This window comes from Corapipo altera, unplaced genomic scaffold, assembly GCF_003945725.1.
Source record: "Corapipo altera isolate COAL_440 unplaced genomic scaffold, ASM394572v1 1, whole genome shotgun sequence".
Taxonomy (NCBI): domain Eukaryota; kingdom Metazoa; phylum Chordata; class Aves; order Passeriformes; family Pipridae; genus Corapipo; species Corapipo altera.
In genome coordinates, this window is record NW_020884873.1 from 29683780 (window position 1) to 29707633 (window position 23854).

Consider the following 23854-nt stretch of genomic DNA (forward strand, 5'->3'; position numbering starts at 1 on the left):
TTTTGCCTTGTCTTTTGATGATGAGGAGGTATCTTGTGATCAGCAGTGTATAGGAGCCATGTGCACTGGTTGTTCTTTGGGTAGTTCTGGATTAATATCTGTTGTACTGCTGCAGGGACCTGACCCCAGTGACACGGGTGGTCACTTTTAAGGTTTTGACAAAGAGTTCCTCACAAAGGTGAAGCCCTAGTTCCACAAAATTGTATAACTTACTTAAAATAACTTTAGTGATGCTTGTCTCAAATGGGATGTGAGTGGGGTTCTGGTCACAGTAAGGGAGGAAGGAGCTTGAGCCCTAAATAATCTGATTTTAGTCTGTGTTATCAGACTGAATTTCTTATAAAATGTTTTAAGTTCTGCTGTGTGTGGTTAGTCTCCTGAATATATTATCTTGACCTCCTGCTTTCTTACTGTAATGCATAGTCTGGCACAATCCTCTCTGCAAGTCATTGTGTGTTTATTAAAACTTGCCATTTCTGCAATGCTACTCCACCCAGTGTTTGTGGCTCCGGTAAATTGCATGTACTCCCTTCTGTGTGGGTTATAGCTTTATGAAAGTGTGTTACTGAGTTTCAAAGGCACAGCAAGGCTGATTGCTGTGAAACAGCTCAAGCAATTTCTCATTGTCCATGACAATCTCTGGCCTACTTGAACCTGAGCTGTGACCTTGAGAATCTCATAAGGGCTGACATGACAAAGGTTGAGACCTGAGCAGTAAGCAGGCCTGTTTACTCTCTGTGGGAGGAGCTGAGCAGGCTGTTAGCAAGTGAGGAAGTGCAGCCAAGTACAGCTGTCAACAGTGCATGTGGTGTTCATTCAAAACCACTCTCAGGCTTTCGTTTGGAATTACTCTTCAGCTAAACTGCACTGGACTTGGAAATACCAGAGAACAGAAGAATATTTGGTGAAAGAAACTTACTGTCCCAACTTGTAGCCTCATGGTTTAGGTATCTGTTTTTCTGAATCAAATATCAGTGCTGAAGGCAAGTATATCTTTAATACCCTTTTTGTTAAATAGGAGAAAACCACTTTCACTTCAAGTTCATGTACAAAAATCAGGTGTTGGATAAAAATTTTATAGGTATGACAGTCTTCTTGTGTTTCCTGTTTTCTGTGTGCTGCAAAGCGTGTGTTTATGCTGCATGTAGAGAATTATTTATGACCTTTTCTTTTCTTGGACTGGAAAGAGAATTCTACTGCGAAAGGTAGCGTTGTCAAAATGTCAGGGTAAATTACTGTCAGAGTTGAAATGCAAGTCTAAAAGGCTTCTGCTGCCTTCTACTACACCAACAGTTTCCCTTCCTCCTTCTTTTTCCCTTACATTTCACAGAGTTTGGTTTTAAGAAGATTTTGGCTTTTCCTTGGGTACCTACCTCTAAGGGGAAAAGGGTTTTTTTAAAATTTGTATCATTAGATATACTCTTAGTTGTATTACTGCATCAGTATCAGTTTGTGTAATGTGATTGCTATTTTAAACTTCTAAAATCTGTATAAAAAGGATTGTTACATTTAAAATTTCTGAGTTGGATAGTCCAATTAGATTTGATTTGAGTTCAGTTTTCATGCTTGGAGCTCATACCTGTACAAATCAGAGATGTCTTTACTGGTAAACCTATGTTTTTCTCAGCTTGTAAGTATTTTTCAATTGGAGAAGTGTTTGAAAGCTAAAACCAGGCTTTGTCAAAAGTGTTCATGAGCTGTTCAAATTGCATGTGTCTTCTATTTGACTTTGTTTTGTATACTGAGATTTACATTTTGCTTCAGGCAATATCCTGGAAGAATGTCTTAAACATAGGATTATGGTTCATTTTTCAGCCAACATTTACTTAACTGATATGAGAAATACATTCTGCCTTTTAGAAAAATTTATACAACGGATAAGTTTTCCTCCTCTAGAGAGGTGTTCAACAGATCGACTGAGAATGGTTTCTTCCCTTCATGCTCCCCCACCTCTCTAGCCTGAGATACATGAACTAAATATTTCAGTCATTTGGGCTTTTTTGTTTTCCTACTGATTTAGGTGTTATATAAAACAGAGAAAAACTAGGACACTTTTTCTCCCTTTCAGTGTTATACTTAGCCTAGTGCCTACTTTCATGTGGTAAACTTTTGTTGTGAGAAAACTCATATTTTCATGTACTGATACATTGGCACACACCTGATGCATTTAGGCTAGCATGCAGGTGCTTTCTTTTTTATGCTGGCTTTTTAGCTCTGTCTGACTTCTGCAGTTGGACTTGGCTGTAATTGTGTTTCTGCATATTCTGAAACTGTGTACACTTCTGAGCTGTGTATATTAGCACATTTTATAAGTATATCAATTTATTAAGGCACTGGGAACTGATATCAAAAGGATAGAAGGCTTCCTGGGACATTAGTCTAAGATCACTGAAGTCTGATTTCATCAGATCTGTTCTGTCTAAATTTATTTTCAGGGATGGGAAAAGTAGAAGAAGGATTTAATGTTTTTTTTTGTCTAATATGTGATGGCTAATGAAGTGCACCTTTGAAATGTCATATACAGAACATGCAAATAAAAGCACTTTCAACTACTTAAAAGTACCTCTTCTTCCTTTCAGAAATCCAATTTATGGCGAGGAATTAAAAGGGTTTCTAAGAACTTTGAGCACTGAGTGTATGGAGAGCAGAAACCCCTCTAATATCGCAGGCTGATGCTCAAGAGTTAAAATAAAATTGAGCTTAGAATTACACCATGTAGAAGAATCCTGATGTTTATTAAAAGTTGCAGATTCCTTTTGCTCTAGCAGCCTTTCAGTTTTGTCAGGTGTCTCTGCAGCAACACATACTACTTTAAAATAGTAGAAGCAAATGAGCATGTGTATAGAGGTATTCACAGGCATAATAAATCACAAGGTGTTGAAAAGTTGGAGAACTAGTGAATTTTTACATGGTTTGACTATAAATAACTGTTTTACTGCTGAAGATTTAAGTGAAACATGAAGATGATGGGGCGGGGGAAGGGGAAGATGAAGGAGGAAGCTTAAATTTGATTTTTGCTTTTCCTCTTCTTTTGTGATGATGAGACAGAGTCATATCTTGGCAAGAGGCACAGAGCCTTCCTTTCCTGGTTGCTATTTAGTTGAAGTCCAAGGTTCTTAGAATACCTGAGTAACAGCTTCTCTGACTGGAGAAAGATTCACAGGGAGGAAATGTAACATTATCCATATTGAAATGTTAATTTTATCTACCCTAGATTTCAGTTTCACTTCTAAATGGAGAAGAGGTCATAGGAAGGAGAAAGAGGTATTTGAATCTGTTCCTGTTTACAGTTTGGCTACATGAATAGTGTCAAGGAGACTGAGAGGGCATGGAGACACCTATAGGGAAGGCCTTCAGGATTATGTTGTTTCATCAAACCCCTGGAAGTCTATTCACTCTCTCGTAATGTGGACATAAATTGGCAGAGAAGACTGTGATAAGTAACGAGGCTATCAATTTAGATTGCAAGGTAATAAAAGGATTTATTAATGCCAACAAGCAAAAACAGCTAACCGGGCGACCGGAGGAACCCTCAGTTCCTGCCGCGGTTCGCAAAGAGGAACAGAAACAGCACTTGTTATACCCTCTGTTGTTACCTCCCCCCAAAGTCACGTCATTAGTCCATTGGTGGAGGTTTCGCAGGCTGCATCCTGCTTGGTTCCCCCTTCGCGGGCTATATCTGGGTTGGTTCCTCCTTTCGCGGGCTGTTGCTGTTGCTGAGGGGTGTCCACCAATAATTTTGAAGTCATTAATTTCTATGAGGCCGTGGTCCTGGAAATTTCCATCGGGATGACAGTTGATCACCAGGGTTCCTCGTGGTCAACCCCTCCGTATTGGTTTCTATTAATGTCCTTAGAACAAGCACCTTTAAAATATAACTTGCCAAATCATCATTGCGTTGTGTTAAATCATTCCGCAGCTTACAAAACTTGTGGTTAGGGATTACATAACACTTTAACTTATGATTTTAACCAAGCAGTTAGTACAGTATATCAACTTCATTAACTCTTCATTATTTGAACAGCAAATTTCTTTAGTTTACTTATAACAAGACTAAGTTGTGGAAGAACCAAGTAGGCAGGTTCTTCCACCCTAGCAGAGTCATGGTCAGTAGGGCTCCAGAACTGGCTCAGCAGCTAGAGGGCACATGCAGACCAAGTGGTGTGTAGGTGGCTCATGGTGGAGCCTCCCCTCTCATTAGTCTGTGAGATCCAGCTACTCCGGTACAAGACATGGAAGCGTCCTGATACCAGTGTCAGCAGAGCTTTCCAGGCAGGGTCATAACCCTGACTCTGAAAGAGGAGATAATAGCCCCATTAACTGGGCAAGATAGGTCTGTAATGAGAGGATACAGTTCCTTCTGGGTGTAAGGAGAGTTCTTCTACTGCAGCTTTCTCTTGATTTTAATCAGAAAAAAAAAAGAAAATACATGTTCTGAATAGATTTGGATCAAGGTAGTTGCTCTGTTTGGTAGTTAAGCAGATAGATTTGGGGAAGTGATGTGGAGCTCTGTTTATTGAAAGAGAAAAAAAAGAGAGAAAAAAAAAGTTTTATTCTCCCTCCTTGCATTTCTTCCTGATTGCCCCAGCATTCCACTTTTTTAGTTTTTCGTCTGCTTTTCCTGTTCCTTCCGGGACATTTGGACAAGGACTGCTTCAGCTGAGAGAAGTGCAAGACACAGTAATGGATAAATGAAGACAGACCTGAATATTTGACATGCTCATCCAGTTTTTCCCACTCCCTGTGCTCAAGTGAGTGGTGTTTTTCATATTTCATATAATGGTTTCTCTTGATGGCTAATTGATGCCTCATGTTTGTTTTTTTTCTGGTACATCTTTTCTCCTTGTCATATATTGGCACATTAGTCTGTTATAAGACATGAAGAAATTGTAGTTATTTGGTTTTTTTCTTTTGCATAAGCAGGTGGAGTAAACAGTATTATTTGAGAATTAATCACATTCACGCTACCATTGATTTAATTTGTGGGCTGTGTTTCACTTTGTAAGAAAAGGAGATGTCTACTATGGAGTAAGGGAGAAGGCAAGTTCTTATTTGCAAGCCAGTTCTTAGTGTCTAATTTTTCTGCTTTCCTGCAAACAGAGAAGGTTTCAAAACCTATTTTGTCAGAAATAAGGTGTGGTGGGGAAAATGGGATCAGCAGAGAAACACCAAATGGGAAGGAAATTGCAAATATGGAAGAGGGTGCCCATGCAAGGTAGTCATCAGGGCAGAGAAGCAGGTGAACTAAGGAGAAGGAGTTTAGGGAGAGCTTATTTGACTTTATTCTGGTAGCTGCCAGCAAGAAGAGTTTGGATCAGGAGATTTCTAGTCTTGAAGCACAATTTACTGGAATATTTTTTAAGCTTAAAATTTAAGTTGGTCCATTTAAGTGTTTTTTATTCATTGCATAAAATATTTGGAGCATTAACAATAAAAAGCCTTTTTTGTGGAGATTATTTATTACAACTTTTCCAGGTGTCAGGCTGGTTTGTATATATAAATATGAGAGAGTTTTAGAGAAGAAAAAGCAATCACCTCACCTTTTAAATAAGAAATGAAGATGTTTAGGTTATGGTAATCAGTTGATAAAAACTAGTTAGGTAAGTCCTGAACAGGAAAGTTCAGCATGGCTGCATAATGCAAACCATTGACTCCCTTTTCAGATTTTTGTAGTGTACCACGATATCGAATGGGGAAGCCACATAGCTCATGAGTTTGTGCTCTCTGCAGTAGAAATTTAGGACTTGAAAGACTAAAAGGAACTTGATTTAAGGAATCCTTAAAACCTAAATAAACACCATTTTTGTGTGCTTAGAAATGAGTGGGACCAAAACTGAGATGTAAAAAATGAGATGTGTATTTCTGGAAAAGAAGACCTGAAGCAAAGCCATTCCACTTTAAGCATCGTAATGGCTTTGATGAGAGGAGTGTAGTGTTGCTTGGCTTTCTGCTGATTTGGCAGCCTCTGTCTCTTCACTGCATTTTTCATGTGTGCCCTTCGTTTGTTTCTTCCCCCCCCTTTTATATCTTACTCATCAGAATGTGAGGTAAAAAGCTGTTACTGCAACACTCTTATTCCAAGCAGCTAATGCTAACCAGCTTTCACAGAGAACATAATCCTTACACAAACATCTTAACTCATGAAGGAAGAGGGTCCAGTGCGACGTAGGTTTTCTTCATGTGCTGGGGTTTCATCTGTGTTTTCTCCAAGAGCTGATGGCCGAAAGCTTGTCCGGAATGCTTCATTTGGAGGATATAACGAACTTTCTCCTGCTTTACCAGGTTTGTTTTGGTCTTGCATTTCTTAAAATATACAGAATAGGATATAATTTCCACTTCCAATTTTTAAGCTTAGATGAAAGTAATGTACTGAGATGCTGGTAGAAATCAGAAAGAGTATTGCTTCTGTGCATTTAGGTAACAGCTCTTCATAGTAGCAAGATTTGCAGATGGGCAAATGAGTAAGTTAGCTTTTACACTGCTGCAAATCTTGCTTTAAAATGCACTGGTGTATGCATGGAGACTGACTGGAATGTCTTGGTTGTTTGGACTTTAATTACTGATGTTCTGTGATGTTCTTGTGCATTTCACTACCTTCTCCCGCCCCCCTCCCCCCCCCTTCCTCCCCGCAATGGATTTGTTTTAAAATAGTAAGGTACAACAGAAGCTTTTCAGTTAGCTCGAACTGCAGGAGAATCTGCATGCTTGTCATCAGTGGTTTGACATAAAATGACAAGGTTGAAAACGAGGGCTGAAAACATAGCCTTGCTAAACTCTGTAGTGCAAGATTTTTAAGATTTATAACCCCTGAAAGGGCTTGAATCGACTTTTGCTGAGATTTCTTGTCTCCTGAAAATCAGTAGTGGAATATTGAAATAAATTTGTAGAGTTTCATTGTCCATAGTGTGTCCCTCTGATACCTGAATTTCAGCAGTTTATTTCAGGAAGCTTCAATGCTTGAAAATGTGTTACCAGGTCACCTCTTCCTGAAAGGGAACACTGTAGAAATTGTGCATACTTACCAGAATTACTCTGTATACAGTGTGATTTATCTTGTGCATGCGCACACACGCACTTTATTGCGTAGTCCCATGGGTGGAAGGGGAGGGAGGACTAAAATAGCTTTCACTTTGTATTGCACATTTTCTGCAGTAGGGCTCACTAAATTTGTAAGCCCTGGTTCTGAAGACATGGAGAAGAGTTGGGTGCAGCACATAGGAGAGGTTGCAAACTGGTGATTAGGGGGCTCTCTGCATCAGTGGCCAATCCTGGCTTGCAGAATCATTGGAGCAGTGTGTTCAACCTCAGGCAGGTGGGAGACATGACATCTTATTAAACTTCCTGTTTTACCCTCTAACATTTCCTTTCACTCTGCTTCAGAAAATGATTAGCCTTGTGCCAAGCATCTAACACTGTTTTATTCAAGCTGCTCAGGAAATAAAGATCTCAAAGCCTGAATGCATGGGGCTGGCAACTAGACAGATCCTTCCTACCTTTAAAATAAATACGTGTAATCTGGTAATTGCTGAAGCAAAAAAGGCTTAGTTTTGTATTTGCTTCCTTCATATAGAATTCTGCAATTGAAGCTGATCGCTGTCCATAAGTGGACAATGAAAGACTTCTAACTGTTTTCCATTTGTTCTGCATTTTTTAATGAAAAAATTCAAGTGTAAACATTTAACTAAAAATGTTTTCTCTTTTGGAATTTTTCATATATCTCTGAAGAATTTAAAACATTCTTAATATACTGGAAGGTGGTCTTTTAGACTTGTTTAAAAAGAGTAGTTGTTGCCTGTCTAAAAGATGCTCGTGTAGTTACAGTGTTGACAGTCTTTGGTTATTGTTTATTTTATATGGTATTTACAAAAGAAAACATAACTGTGAGAAAATAAAAAGGACTTTGCTTACTTTTCTGATTACTTCAATTTCATAATCCATGGAGGAATCTGAATTAGCTAATACGAGACTGTATTCTTAAAACTGGTTGTCAGTAAGCTTTTGAAAATCAGTCAGTTAAAAAGACTATTGTTCCCTGTGTTCAATTCTTTAAAAAGATTATTTTAGGTTTTTTCTGACCTGTTTGTTGTATAGCACCAGTATTGACATTTCCCACTAAATGTAGCTCATACTTCTTCCATAAGCATATAATTTTTTAGCTCTATTATTTGTTCTTCACAACTGCACATGCACACCAGTAATCAAATTGGGCTGTTCCTTTCTTTTCATTTTGTAGTCAGTAATATTGTTGTTTGGCTTGCTATTTATGATTTTTTAATGCATTGCTTTGCTTTTTTACTGGTTCTTTTGTATGTTGGAAAAGGATCTCCCAGTGAATTATTACTACTTTTATGGATAAAATAGATCTGACATTAGAAAGTAACATGTGTTTTTCTGGTGTAATTTTTCATGTGTCCTAATTGCAGATGGCATTTGCTGAGAGGTACAAAACTAGTACTTGAGATGTAGGAGTTACTATGTGGTCAGTTTTGCTTTTTCCCTTGAGGTGAACAAAACCACAAAACTGATTAAAGGGACATATTGTGGGTGCAACTTTAAAGAATAATCCTTGTGTTGTTATGCTTGAAAATTGAAATGTATTAACTGGACAGTTTTGTTTGAAAATGTACCCTACTACAGACTTTATCCTAAGCAGTCTTTAAGCTTAATTTAATCCTCATTTTTTGTCATTGACAGTGTTTTGAAGGATTTTTTTTTTCTTTTGGTATTGACTACATATTCTGACTCAGTCTCTAAAGAAGCACTTATGGATTTTTTTTTTTTCATCGACATCTTGTGTGCAAAGGGTTCTAGTTTCTTCAGCTGTGTGCAGTTGTCAGGCTCTTGCATCTGTGTGAAAGCTCATCACGAGTTTTTTTGTAGGTTTTGGCCTGCAAGTTTTGGAAGGACTTGATGAATGCTCACAGTAGGAACACACTGTTGGAGAGTTTCCCTTGGCTTCTAAGGGAACCATGAACTGCAGCTGACTGCACTGGCATTGGGATCAGCTTTCAGAGCCCATGGGGCTTCTGCTGTTAAGACAGGGAAGGCCACACTGGGAGAGAGTCTGTTAAGATATAATGTTGCTTTGAACACAATCCCTGGTGTTGAGAACTGCTTTAGACAGTACATAGTGGAGCTCTTAACTCTGAAGATTGCTTTCAGGATTGTAGATAGAAAATCATACACAAATTCGAGGGATTTAATAGAGAGAAAAGTAGAGAAAGGAACTGCATCTCCAACACCTGAATTTCTCCATTGTGAAATGTGACCTCAGGTTATTTTGCTGACAAGTTTCTGATTGAATTACAAGATGGAAAAGAGAAAGTAAACTAAAATATTAAGTCCAAGACCACTACTGATAAGCACTGAAAAGCTTGAAACATTTCCTTTTTATCAGACCTTGCCTCTAACCTCTCATACCCTGGTAGTCTCTGCTCCAGACACTGATTCAATGACTTTTTGTGGTGCAATTTTTAGTACTGTTGGGGTGAACAAAGCACAAAAACCCCCACCTTTAGAGATGCAGCTTTCTTGTCTTTGCTGTTGTTTTTGTCAGAAATCCATAGATTTATTCTTCATAACTGGTAGCAGGAAGAGTGAAAACAGTATTTCTTATTGATGATTCGGTGAGTATAATTGTTCTGTTGTTGTTGTTTCCTTGACCAAGTATTTCCATGGCAAAGTGTGTATGTCTCACATATAACTTTTTGTGATGTTTCAGTACAAATTTACCTCCAGGTGTTAGTATCAAACTGTTCTTGTTAGAAGTAAGACTGCTAATAGAGGCTCCCTCGAAAACGTGTCTTTGTAGTGATTGAGGCTGTGTCTGGATTAGCACCTGAGTTAGAATTAATTTTTTTAATGTACATTTTAGCACATAGGGAGAAAAGCCATCTATATTGTGAGTGAGCTGATCCCTTCTATACAGAGGGATGTTACAAGTAGGATGGTGTGGAATGTGAAGTTGACTGACTGGGTTTCCTCACAGACTGAGATGGAGCAGTGCAAGGTGCACCAGCAGGTGCAGCACCCTGACTTGGCTTTGCTAAAGAACCTCCGAGAGAGGGCCCTTTTCTGTGCATGTGAGTGAGGAAGGAAACAGTGAGTGTGGTGGCATGTTTATGAATCAGCAGACATGCACACCTCTCAGGCTCAAGACACTGAAAGGAAGGAGGTGAAATTCATGGAAATGGAACTGAACTTTGGTCTTCATGTCCAGTTCTCTGGGACAGATTAGCTCTTTATGTTTTCATTTCTACTTGGTGATACTGATAAAAAGTATTTGTGAAAATAAAAATGTATGTCCATTAGATAAGGATGTATAAAATCTTTAAAGCTGTTGTGCTTTAGAAAGCACACTGTGAATTATAACTTCTCTTCTGTTAAAAATATCCTGACTTAACAGTTCCTCGCTGATTCCCATCACTAAGTCTTCTGTATGGGCCATTAAATAAATCAGTAAAAATGGGAAAGTAACTAGAAAAGGCCTGCATTGCATTTTCAGTGGGAGTTTGTTCCTAATGAGGGATTTCTTTTGGGTTTTGGGGTGAGGATTAAGCCTCTGTACTGTGGTTCTGGTGTGTGTTTGGCTGCCTAAGACTGACATCTGATCTGGTAACTTCTCAGTGAACTAAGGCAGATCTCTGAGGCTTGAAGCAACCTTTGTTTTGTTTCAGCACCTGATAACTAGTGCTGTAAAAAAGTGCTTTTGTATTTAGTGTTACATATGAAATGTGGCTTATGATCTCTAGATCATGACATGCCTTTTTGTGGATTTCCTAGTACTACAAATCTTCGGCCTGTCTAGGTACTTCTTCCCTGTGATCAAATGGTCTTCTGCGTTACAGGTTTTCATTAGCTGAACAAACCTATTGCAGATGTGTTTGAAGAATTCCAAAATGAAGGGTTTAATAAACTGTGCATAGAATGGCTTCTGTAAACATGTATGAAAATTGTTTGGTTTTTGGTTTGGTTTGGTTTTTTTTAAGGCATGTAGTGTTTCCTTTGTGTGAACATAAAATGAAATACTGTATTGCAGTATATAATTTTTAAAAATCTGGTCTTAATAAAGACTATTTGCAAAAGGTAATAAATATAATTAGAAAAACCTCCAAAAACCAACCCAAAAAGAAACAAAGAACTGATTACCAGACCAAAACCAAGAGGAATCTCCAGTTTCTCATGTAACTTGAAGATCAACCTAATGCCTCTTTAAGACTGTGAAACTTCCCAAGATGTCTGTAGTTTTAATAATGTATGTAATTGTGATAAATGAATAATTTCTGTATTGTAAGTTGTGGAAGGGTGAAGATATTAATCAAAAAAAAAATCCTACAATGAACAAACAACACTGCTACAGAGAGTTAATAAAAATTCTTTCAAGGCTTATAGTTTGCCTGCACATACACACATTCTCCTGAAGAATGTGAAATCAAGAAGTTTCTCTGATAACTCTTCTCATTTCAGAGCTCTAAGTACCAATTTCTGTTTCAAAGTTGGGACCGTGTTCAAACGGGTGCCCTGAAGCGCTTGTGGTGTCTGTGGATGCAATTTGCCTGCTGGTGCAGTGCCCTCTGGTGGGCCGCAGCTCTAGGGCACCCCGTACCAGGCTTCTCAGTTGCCTGGGCTGTTCTTGAAATCCATGGATGACTTCACAGTTATCTGCCTGCTCTCCGGAGAGTGTGCAAATGATGGCATGTTTACTTACTCGGATAAATGCATTGCACAATTTGTTTTGTTCCTGTTTATAAAAGCTTTAGGCTACCACCACCCTTGTCAAATAAAATGGATTGTTGAGATGTTTGTCTTGTAACCAAAGTAGATGATTTTTCTGCAAGAGGATGCTAGGTTCTCCGTGTATGTTCTGTGGCATGTAGCAGCTGTGTGGCAGCACCCATACCAGTTGTGAACCTCTTTTCCATAGTTGCACGTACACCAATTCACTTTGCTTTTGGATACTGGGAAAGTGTGGGGTTTGTACCTTAAGTAACAGAAGATAAATGTGAGATTTCAGCAACTGTTTTATATAAAACCTTGTACTTAGGCTTATTCAGTGTCAAGTTGAAAGTATAAATTCAAGGCTAATGTAAGGAACCTTTTCCATTTTCTTGCAAAAAAACATGATTGGTGATCAGATGGGCTTTCATGTAGGTGGTATGTAACAATTATTTCTAGCTACAGAAATGAACAAATCAGAAAAGGCTTTATTTAGTATTCTGCTTTGTACCTGCATGCATGCAGGCAGGAGAGAATGAGAAGATAAAAGGACAAAAGTTGGCACATTATATTTACAATGCATCAGGTTATTGGATCGGGTGCAGCATTTTCCATATACAGTGGACTGTTCTTGCCTCTTAATGAGTATTAAATTAGTGTATATTGTAGTAGCTGGTACATTTTCAGCTGATGAGATAGACTGGTATGTATACATTATTTGAAAATCGATCTACTTGCACTTTACCTTCTTATGCTAAACACAATTTGCAAATTTATTTCAAAGGCTAACTCATACAAAATGTTAATATCTTCAGATCATTGCAACAATGCTGTCTTTTCTTTAAGGTTTTGACAGAGGGAAGGATGATGTGTCACAAAGTAAAGAGGATGCAGCATATTCTATGTCAAAAAGTAAGGTAAGGAAACCAACCTCCTAATTTGTCTTAAGAATGTTAGTACGTAATGGAGTTATGCATTTTTAATTAAAGGCAAATATACTTACCTTTTGTGTAGATAATCTTAAAGATTACTCTTCAGAATCAGCAATAGGTAAAGATTAACGTGAGTTTCTTAATATAGTTCCCTGGATGACATCATGTGAAAGTTTATGGTTCAAAGATCAAAGTAGTGAAAATGAAATATGGACTCTTCTTCCTGTCATCTTAGGGTGGGATGTTGCTTTGCCATATGTAGAGTTTAAAAGCTTTAACTTACCCAGCTGTGTTTCTATTCTGTTCTGTGGTTTTCTATTTTCTGCTAGGATGTCTTTTTACAGAGGCAAATGTGATAACAAACACTTAAACAGATTGTCAGGGCGCAGCAGGTATGGGCTGCTCTAGCAGGTGAGGACCTGAGCTTGAATACAGGTAGCTCCCAGCGGGAATGGGAGACATGCCTGTGTTTTGCCACTCTTGCGCACAGCTCTGCCCACAGCACTCTGCTGCCAGGTGGGCACTGCACCTGTTGGAGGTGGTCCTGGCCAAGGCAACCGCACTTTGGAAACAGAAGAGCTGCACTTGAGGTCTTGACACAAATTTTTCTGTGATATTTGATGTGTCAGAGCCTTAAAGGGAAACGTTGCAAAGATATTGAAGGAAAACCAAGAGACTTAAAGATTACGGTAGCATTTCCTGGCTGAAATGGCATCTCCAGAACTAGCTTCTGGAGCTGATGGTGCATTTTTTGGTGTGTAGCCAAGCATTTCAAGCTGTTGGTGTCTTACATGTGACTTGGAATTACAAAACTTTGTGTCTTTTAGCTTTACTGCATCCTAGAATGGATTCCTTGTCAGGAATATCAAGGAAGTATACTTTACCATCCAGCTTGCTTCTGATCAAAATATTTATTTTGGTCCAGAAATCTAAATAATTTTTGACTTGGAAATCAAATTAATATGGTCTCTTTTGAATTGCATTTATTTCAGACGCTCTTAATCACTTCTCTTTGACTATCCAATTCCTTTTTTCTCTTTCTTACATTTATTTTTCTTGGTTCTTGTCTTTCCAGGATCTTAAGTCTTTGTGTTCTTTGGTGTTACTTTTGTTTGTGTCTTTCTGCTATCAAAGATGAGATCAATATTCGTACTTCTGCTAGTAGATATTCTTCTTCATCTGTCTTTTTGCAATTACTGCATGTGACACTTGATTATACTAGTGGAGATGAAGTAGCAGCCCTTCTTTCTAAGTGAGAATGGAAAAGCAGTGATGAGACTTACCTGGAATCTGGTACTGAATGTACCTTGCTGGGAGTTGCAGCAGGTTCTTTTAAAATGTTTTCTTCTAAATTTTTTATCCCATCCGCTTTGTGTAGATGTAACACTGAGGAAGTTACTAGCATAAAAATACACGGATCACTGACCTGTCTCATAATCCATTGGACAGGTAAATGTAGAACTCTACTCAGTGTCATATTAGTGAGCTTTAAAACTGAGACAATGAGAAAATGAGTTTTTGTAGCCTGTGATACTTACTGGTTTATATGCATGACCTTTGGATTGTCTTAGCTTTCTGTTAGTGAGCAACTAGAATATTTATGAATGTTTTGCTTAACTTGCTCCATTATAGCTTGCATAATGAGTTCATTACCTCTTCTTATGTGACAGTGATAAGCATTTTTCCCCTCTTCTGTTATTACATTTAAAGTACTGTATTTCCTTTAACATCTAAAGAGACGAATTTAATTTCAAGGTGTATGCTTACATTAAAGCTAAATTTTGAATGTCAGGAACATACCTTTACTATAAAATGAAGAGGTTTGCTTCGTTTTTCTATGATATGTATGGAAATTAAAGAACATTTACATACCATTGAAATAACATTGTGCTACAATTTTTCCAGTTACTGCACATATTTTGTACAGTAGCTAAGTAGATTCCTGTAAAGTCTTAGTCCTTAGAATAAAAGACATGAAAGTAGAATAAAGTTAAATTGCTTTATTCTGCTTGTAAATCTTTAATTTTTGTTTCTTTTTTTTTTTGAGCAACTTGTGAGTTAAGAGTGCTCAAGTGCACTGTTTTTATTATTGCAGTAAGTTTTCCTCAAAGCTTGCATATTTTTTGATTGTCATTTTATAGTATTCCAGAATGCAAATTCAGTGAATAGATTTTGCACTGTAGTCTGAGATTTGAAATGCTGAGCAGCTTGAGAAGCAGTTTTCATGAACTGTCCTTGAACTGAATACACAGTTTAGAATGTTACATTGATTTTCCTATTTATTTTTTTTTTGACAAGGCAGAAGCTTTGGGTCTACCCAAAGGCTTATGTTTCAGTGCACAAAGAAATATAACTCCTTGTAATTTATCTAAGTTTGTATGTAGTGGATACCCACTCAGTGTTCTCTGACCTCCAGTAGGAATGATGTGAGAACTCTGTGATAGACTCCTCTTTTTCCCTTCCCCCCCCCCCCCCCCCCCAAGAGTACTGAATCCCACAGTGAATATTTGGTGGCTTGATTTCTCTTTTAACTAGTAGACCACAAGTGCCGACTAGTAAACTTTGAACCTTAAAAGACGTGGAAGAGGCGGGGGGGGGGAGAAATCATGTGGTGCTGAGGCAGCTTATTGTCCTGCATGAACAAGTACTTGGGTGTCATAAACAAACCTAAGTCTTTTCCCCTGTCTGTTGCCATTGTGAGCTTCTTGGAGATGACTTGCAAAGTAATCAGAGTGTGGGATTAAGGAGCAAGGAGCAGAACAAGTGCCATTAGTGGACAGTTCTATTTTGGTGATTTATAAAGCACTGAATCCTAGATTGAAGAGGCTGTATATTCCTTCATGAGTTACAGGGTAAGTGCCTCTATAGCAGTCCATTTGGAGGAGCTGTCAAGTAATGGATGAAGACGTTGGGATTCATGTATCATGGGAACGACTCTTGTATTTAAACACCAGGATTCGCCTAAAACATTCTCCCTCTGCTAAAATAACGCCAAACTATTCAAGCCCGCTCCATCAAGTAACAGGCTACATGAACTAAATATATACTGTACGTAGTTCAGCTGTTTCTGGAGGAATCACAGACTTCTTTCCCATAAAACCTATATGAAAAGAGACTCAATAAATAGGTGGTGAACAGCTCATGTTACAAGTTGTAGCTTGTTGCTTTGGGTTTTTTTTTAAAGTGGGGAAAACAGTAGAAAAGTGAGTGGGAACGGGAACCTTACAAACATAACTGCACTGCAAACACTTTCTAACATGCCTGCATCAGTAATATATCCTTGTATCTATCATTGCAATTTATTTATTATGTGTTTTGTGCATTTCAGTCTGAATCCAAGCTTTTCAATGGCTCTGAGAAGGACATCTCTTCACCTTCAAGCAAACTCACAAAAAAAGAATCTCTCAAGGTGAATTAATTTCCTAGTAACTCCTTATGAACTACCAATGCATTCACATAATTTTACCTTTTTCCCTAATGGGAAGACAAAAATGCCAAATAATCATGAGACTTATGGAATATTTAAGTATTGTGAGAAGTTGTGCTGTCGAGTCTCTTCAAATTTTACTGTACTGTTACTTGCATAATGGGATTCTATAATGCAGTCTTTAAGATGGCACAAGACTGTAGATAACTCAGAAGATTACAGGATAATTCAGGTTGGCAGCAACCTCAGGATATCTACATGCAATGAAATGATAAATGGAATTATCAAAATTACAGTTTGAATGCATTACTTGTAGTTTTTCCACTGCCTTCTTCCCCCTGTGTTGTAACAATACCATACTCCACTATTTGGCAGATACCATGTCAGGAGAAACATAAAATTATTTGGCTCTAAAAGAGGGAGATACATTGCTGCGAATTTCTACTGGGGAGGAAACATAATTGTTGGATAAAGACTACTGATCAGATAATGTACCTGTAAATCTGAATCTACCCCAATTCTCACTTTCTGCTTTACACCAGAAAAGGAAGAGGGGAGGGAGGTTGGTTTGGTTGTTTATTCTCCTGTGTGATTCTAACAGGAGTGTTAAAGTCCTCAGTTTTAAAAGCAAATTGCAGAAGAATCTGAAATTGGCTACATCATAGCTGTTCTTGAGCATGTTCAGAGCATGAAATAGTTGTTTGTACCTTGAAGTCAAATACTGTGTTTTAAAGCTACTTCTCTATATCTGTACTGCAAATCGAATTTAGCAGGTTTTTCCTCATCTTGTATTGATCAATGCCTTTTTATGCTGATAACTGGCTTATGGCTGTGACATTGTAAATATTTTTATTTACAGGTTCAAAAGAAAAATTACAGAGAAGAAAAGAAGAGAGCCACAAAAGAATTACTTAGCACGATCACAGACCCATCAGTTATTGTTATGGCTGACTGGTTGAAGGTCAGAATCCAAGTGTGAAACCTGAGTTGAAAATGTAGCAGCTGCTTGCTGCTTTCTGACCAGAACAGAAAAGGCTCAATCTTTTACTTGCTGTTAATGTTTTTCTACAGGCACAGCAGCCACTAATTGCATCCCAAGGTCTCTGTGCTCAAATCCTAGGGGAGTAATAGAGGAACCTAACTGCCACTTGCTGCAGTCACCCTAGTCACATGCATCTTGCCATTATAGCCATAATAGCCATTAACTTTGGATGAGCTGGTTTTGCAATTCTTATTTTGTCCTTCTCATTTTACACTTTGAGGTGAAGCTCTGTTACATCCATAACAGCAGTGAAAATGATTCAGTCAGATATTTGAATACAGGTTTCTTTCTGCATTTTGGTGATTTTCTTTTCCTCTATTAAGAACTAACTGGTACAAAAGGCAAGGAATTAATTTCTCAAAGATAGCAGTCAATGTTATCAACAGTAGTGCAGTTAATATATTTGTACATATTCCCTACATTTGTAAATATAATCTTTGGATAGAAATGGTACAGTAGTACTGTACTAATAGTGCAAGAAAAAAAAACCTTACCTGTTTTTGTTTGCTCCAAACAGTAACTTACCAGGAAAAGATTTCTCCAGTTTTTGGAAAAATCAGTGTAAACAGGCTAAAATATTGCTCAGAGATCAAGTTGTCATTCAGTCCTACAGACACAGAAGTGAATAAAATCCAGAATTGACAGAATTGATGCAAGCAGTCTAATGAGATGTGGAAATTCAGAGAATTGAAAGGTTCTTTTATTTCACATACATGTGTTGAAGCTAACACCTATTCTAAAAGCTTTTCTCTAAGAAATTCAAATATGTATGAGTTAGTTTGTGAATATCTTGCTTTTCTTATTAAGTCTGCCCTGTGTTCAGAGAAGTTCTGTTTCCAAAGATTATCCTGTCTTCAGGTAGGAAAATTCATTAAGGTTTCAGATTAATTGTCATACTTCCTATATCTGGATGTGTGTATACGCATTTGTAGAGTTAAGTACTCATAAAGAGAGAACAGAAGAGAGAGCATTGAAATTGTACCTTTGTATTCTTTGATCAACCTGGATAAACTTTTGATAGACCTGATAAACTTTGCTTTGAAATAAAAGCTAATAAATTATTTCAATTTTAATTTTGTTAAGGGGAACGGTTTTGGTATTGATTTCACTCAGATATAACTGTAACTATTTATCTTCTAGATTCGTGGTACCTTGAAAAGCTGGACCAAACTGTGGTGTGTACTCAAACCAGGAGTGTTGCTTATTTACAAAACCCCCAAAAATGGCCAGTGGGTAGGAACAGTGCTCCTGAATGCTTGTGAACTCATCGAGAGGCCTTCTAAAAAAGATGGCTTTTGTTTCAAACTTTTTCATCCTTTGGAGCAGTCCATATGGGCTATAAAGGTTAGTGGTAGCATGCATGGTTCTTAAAGGATGAGTAGCATTAGCGAGCCATGAGTAAAGACAACCTTAATGAAAAGCTGAACTGCATTTTCTGTTACAACTTTTGTGGTTTTTTTATTCTGAATATAAGCCTTCAGCATCTCGTCCTGTTCATCAGAAAAATTATTTGATTTATGCTGCTCTGCAAAGAGCTTTAGAAGTGCGGTATGCAAAGGGATGCCATTAAAGAGGGTAATGCCATCACTGGCAATCATATGAAGGAATGAATGTTTAACATATTTTACATCAGTCAAATCTGAGAAATTAAGGTGGGATTTGCCAAAATGAAAGAGTTGTGTTATAAATGTTTTTTGGTGTCCAACCCTATATTCATGTAATAAAATGTCACCCTAGTTCAATTTGCTTGTAAGAGTAGAAATTCAAGTAACTTCCTTGTTCAATAATAGCTTATATTGCAACTTGTTAGCCAAGTCTATTCGGTTTTGGCTACAATGTTAGGAAGATAAATATTTTCATCCAGTTCTGATGTCTGTTTGCCTTTGGCATAATATTGTGAGCGGCTCCTATCTGTGTTGAAATGCACAGTGTGTATTCTGCACAGCAAAGGTTTATTTTAATTTCTCGAAAGAATCTTTAATGCTTGCTATTACTCATTGTTTACAATCTGATAAACTATTGTAGTCCTTGTTTTGTGTTTACATGGAGAGGGGGTGTGGAAGCACAGCACAAGTGAACATATTTTCCTCCTGAAGTGACATCTTGCATTAGATGAGATTACAGTACAATATTAGAAACCTTGTCATAATTAATTAATTATGCCCTCTGCAACATCTTACAATCGTACGATTAGTAGCTATCTTATGTTCTAAATCTCAAATTGATACAGATGTATTGTCACATCTGTTTAATATGCTGAATTGATTTTGTCATCCTTTTCTTAGGGAAGTCAGTCAGTATAATTCCTGATGCTTGTGATCATTCTGAATTGTTATCAATATCAATGTTATCTAAATTTACGAAACTTAGATCAAATCATTTGTACTTGCTTTTGAATAATTTTGTTTTATTATTGCTTAGGAAGACTTTTCAGTAATTAGTGATCTCACATTTACAGAATACAAACTTCATGTCCTTTTCCAAAGCTATAGCATTTGGTGTTAATGTGCTTATTTATGACATGTATACATACATTGCAAAGTGGTGGCCTGTCTGCAGAAGATCAGAAATCAGTCTTATATTTCTTTATTGCTTGGCGATGAGAAATGGATTTGTTTGTTTTTTTTAACTAGATATTTAGAGTTTAGAGGACATGCCCCACCAGATTTTTACTTTTTTAAGGTAGGTCAAATTTTAAACCTGAACCAGTTGATATTGTCCATTCTAAATGTGCTGAGAGCTGGAGTGGCATTTGTTCATTTTGGTATGGCTATTTGCAGTTGAGAATTACTGGATTTTATTAGATGAAAGGCCTTGAAGTTTGAAACCTTTTTCTGCCTTGTTTACCTAGTCAATCATAATGTCCTAGATTTATTACCATGAGGCAAAGTTGCATAAGTGTAATAGCAATTGACTGACCTAGAGTAGATTTACCAGAAAGAGCCTCAAGTCTAAGGCAAAATGAGCCTTGTTTGAAGTCAGTGCAGGAAGATGGCATTGCAAGAAACAGGTACAGAGTTGTTAAGTACTGCGGGAGATTTTCTCGCTTGAACACACTTCCTATAGTGTGGTGGCAGACTGCGAATTCTCTCCTGCAGTAGTTTGTGACCAGTCACTTCACATGCTCCCTTAAGCCTGTTGCTGTGGTCTTTGATGTTCCTTCTACCCTCTGAGGTAGCTGATGCACTGTACTTTGTTTTGTCTTTGTACTTTGTACTTTGCCTGGTCCAGATGCCATTTCAGTTTCCTAAAATTAATAACTAGAAAAGTTAATGCAAATAATTTTTTGGGAGTAAATTTAGTCAGGGGTGGCTGCTTATCTGTTTTCATTGCTGTTTTTGAATGAAGGTTGATGGCATTTGAGTTTTATTGGCATGAATACTCTGTAGGAAGTAAACTTCAAAAGTTTTTTAATCTCATGGAATTTTTAACTTGACCATTGCCTCAGAGTAGTTGTAGCATCATCCATCAGGAGCAGTCAATCCACATAAAGTTACCTAGCACATGGAAACTAATGTGCCTCTTTTACAGAACACTAACATACTGAAAATTGATTTTGAAACCATAATGGGTGGTATCAAAGAAAAGTATCCAGTGCCTTTGGAACAGCAATCCATTAGAGGAAATCAAGATCCATGAGCAGTTATTTAAATTAAGTCAACATACATAAATGTTTGCTATAAATTACTCATTTGGTTTTAATGTAGTGTTAAAACACTTGAGGGAGTGTAACTTTCTTGCATAAAAAAAAGCAAAACCAGACACCAAAACCACACTTCATCTCTAAATTATAGTGGCTTGGTACAGAGTAAGTAGCATACCCTAAAGTGCCCGCAGTATGAACTTAAAGGACAGATCTCATGAGCAGAAATCCGCCCTTAGTCCATGTCCTGTGACTCAAGAGTTTTAAGGACTTGTGATGGCTGAGGCCTGTGCACAGTGCTGGTGCCATGGCCCCTCTGTGCAGCACCCCAGCACTTCTCCCACCCCTGCCTGGCATGGTGCTCTGCCATGGTGCTCTCCCCTCCACAGGTGAGAGTGGGCTTCTTCCCTGTCTTCCCACCCTTGAGATGAGCAGTGGCCATGCATGGGGTTGCCCCTTTTGGTTCTTGGTACCCACTAACTCCTAATCCCAGTGTTGCTGCTTTACCAGACTTTTCATGGGCACACCTTTGTGCTCACTAAGGGGGAGACTGAGGTTTGGAGTCTTGTTTCTAACACCCAATTGCTGTTACTCTATGCTGACTCTTTGTGAGTTTCTGAACATCATTTACACCAGCACTAGCTTGTCTATATTGGTATTTAAGTGCCACCAAGACTACTTGTTTACCCGCTTCTCACCCTCAGAAACGTTCTGGCTGTTTCATTTGCTTGCTTCTAAAATAATCTGCCTTTATCTGCTTTTGCTCAAAACTTCTGCTGGCTTTCCAATTCCCTCTTCTAAACATTGTACTGGCTTTTCATTAGGCTTCTCTGGGGGAAATCAGTGAAGACCAAAGTGTGTTAACTCATCAGTTAGGCAGACTTAACCCAGCTTTCAGTGATAGCTTCAAGTATGTTTATACAGCCCTCTTTGCCTATCAATTGTCTTAATGTTACCATATGTAAACTTTTTTTGGAAGGGGCTTTAAAATGGTTATTTAACATTTTATTCCAAAATGAAATGGAAAGGTCTTTTGGATTTTATTTTTTTTTAATGTGAAATGTGAAGAACTTCACAGTGAATATAAAACTTTGGCATTTGATATCCTCTGTGTATCTTTTGGCTGAACTTAATGTCAAGGTTGCCGATGCCCTTTATAGAGAGACTTAAGCATCTAAATGTCTTTTTTGTGGACCCAGTCATTATCTTGTTTTTTTCTTGATAAAATGACAAGTTTACAGTTAGGCATCTGAATGTTTTGTGGAATTGACTACTGCATAGGTAGAGAAGTTGAAGAGGGAGGAGGGAGGGAGAAAGGATTAGTGGGTTTCAGTACATGGCAGTTATTTCCCTTTTATTTAAATAACAATTGACTCATCTGTATTCTGAAGACAGGCAAAAATTGTGTAGTTCTGGATGCTGCTGAGACACCAAACACACTGGCATATAAAATAAGCATGAAGTAGATCCCTGAGTAAGACCTCCCATTCTTTGCAAGGGTTTGGCTTGCACTGGTGTCTCTCTATTCTATGAACCGTAGCATCCTTCTGTGAGTTGAGAGAAATCTTTGCTCTCATCCAGAGCAAATGACACTTGAGGGGGAGAAAAGCCAGTTGCTGTATAAATGTGGGGTCTTCTGCTAGGCAATATTTGTTGTAAATCAACTCACTTATATCAGCCCACAGGCATGTCTTTTGTTTTGCTTGTTTTCAGTCTTACCTCTTCAGCTGAAATATTGAGTGGAAGAGGAATAGCCTGTCCTTTGTGATCTCTTTACACTGATCTGCAGGAATTCCTGTACAGTGAGGGTGACCCCCATGCCATTCCTTTTGATGCTTTTGTCATCTTGCTATAAGTAGCATCAGCAGAGCATTTCCAAGTTACTATGCCAAGTCTGATTTACACAAAAATCCCAAAAAAACCACATCAAAAATTTTTTTAATCCCAAAGACCATTCTTTTTAAAGTGGGCTTGAATTCGGTCCTATGCTTAGAATGAAGACTTTGAAGAAGAAATCCAGTAAAAGAGGGCTGTCCATCTTTCCATTCATGTCTTTGTTAGATGTTGCTGAGTGACAGTAAATAGCCCTGCAGTGTGTCAACTTGTTATTACATTAAATGATAAACTGCAAAACTGAGTTAAAATATCTGATGCTGTTCCTTGTTTTATCTGTTTCAAGGGTCCCAAAGGTGAAGCAGTTGGTTCTATAACTCAGCCATTGCCCAGCAGTTATTTGATCATCCGAGCCGCTTCAGAATCAGATGGTAAATAGATGTTTCATTGTTTTTCAGCAGTGACAACAGTTAGTTATTAGAAAGAGGTGGTTTCAGTTGTCTTATCATATTTGTTACAGCACTTTGATTGCAGTTTAATTGTTGTTAAAGTTCTCCCTTAATTTAGTACATTCATTTGTGTTGGTACTAGTAGATTTTCCTGGTCATTGAAGGAGAACTCCTTGCAGTTGCCTTGTGTTGACAGGGTAGAGGAGAGGGAAGGGGTTTTTTATGATTTAGCTATATTAATGTATGTCTAAATATCAAGCTAGTGCCTTTCTAAAGTGCTAATGTGCATTCTCATGAAAGCATTTGTGTGTTAAGTGCAGCAGTTGCATAGAGTTCTAGGAGTAAAAATTCCCTCAAGACATAGTTTTGTAACACCCTTCATTGGAAAGGTGACGATCAGTTCAAGTACCTTCCAAGGTTACAATGTGAAAACAAAATTTAACAAAATTTTTTAACCTTTAAAGGTTAAAAAAAATTGTTTAACCTTTCTAGCAGGTGCTTTTCATCTACTAGTTAATTAAGCATACCCCTGCAGACTTTAAAAATAGTTTGCCTTCTGTATTGAGAAATTGATTTGATATAAAGAAATGAAAATGTATGAAGTGGAAAGAATACACAAATTTCTTTAATTATTTTTTCCAAAGAAAATTAGAATATCTGCTTTTTATATTTTGAAACAGTATTTATATGCTGTCTTTTTCCACACTGTTATCGTATTACTTGGCAAATTTTGCCAACTGATGCAGTTACTTAGTCTTCAGAATTAGAGCAGGGTTGCAGGCAACTTTGGAGGCATTCACAGTCAGGGCCTGG

At 37.8% G+C, this 23854-nt stretch overlaps 1 protein-coding gene across 4 annotated transcripts in view; it reads left to right on the plus strand.

The window, feature by feature from the left end:
• OSBPL8 (oxysterol binding protein like 8) overlaps positions 1-23854 on the plus strand; it is an 88641-nt gene that overhangs the window by 44645 nt on the left and 20142 nt on the right. For 3 of the 4 annotated variants that reach the window (XM_027654306.1, XM_027654315.1, XM_027654324.1), the window contains 5 exons: positions 12562-12632; positions 15976-16056; positions 16934-17035; positions 18257-18460; positions 22939-23023. In XM_027654306.1, coding sequence (XP_027510107.1) covers positions 12562-12632; positions 15976-16056; positions 16934-17035; positions 18257-18460; positions 22939-23023 — 543 coding nt within the window. Of the gene's footprint in view, positions 1-12561; positions 12633-15369; positions 15500-15975; positions 16057-16933; positions 17036-18256; positions 18461-22938; positions 23024-23854 lie in introns of those variants that run through there. The other variant, XM_027654334.1, reaches the window with a different exon arrangement.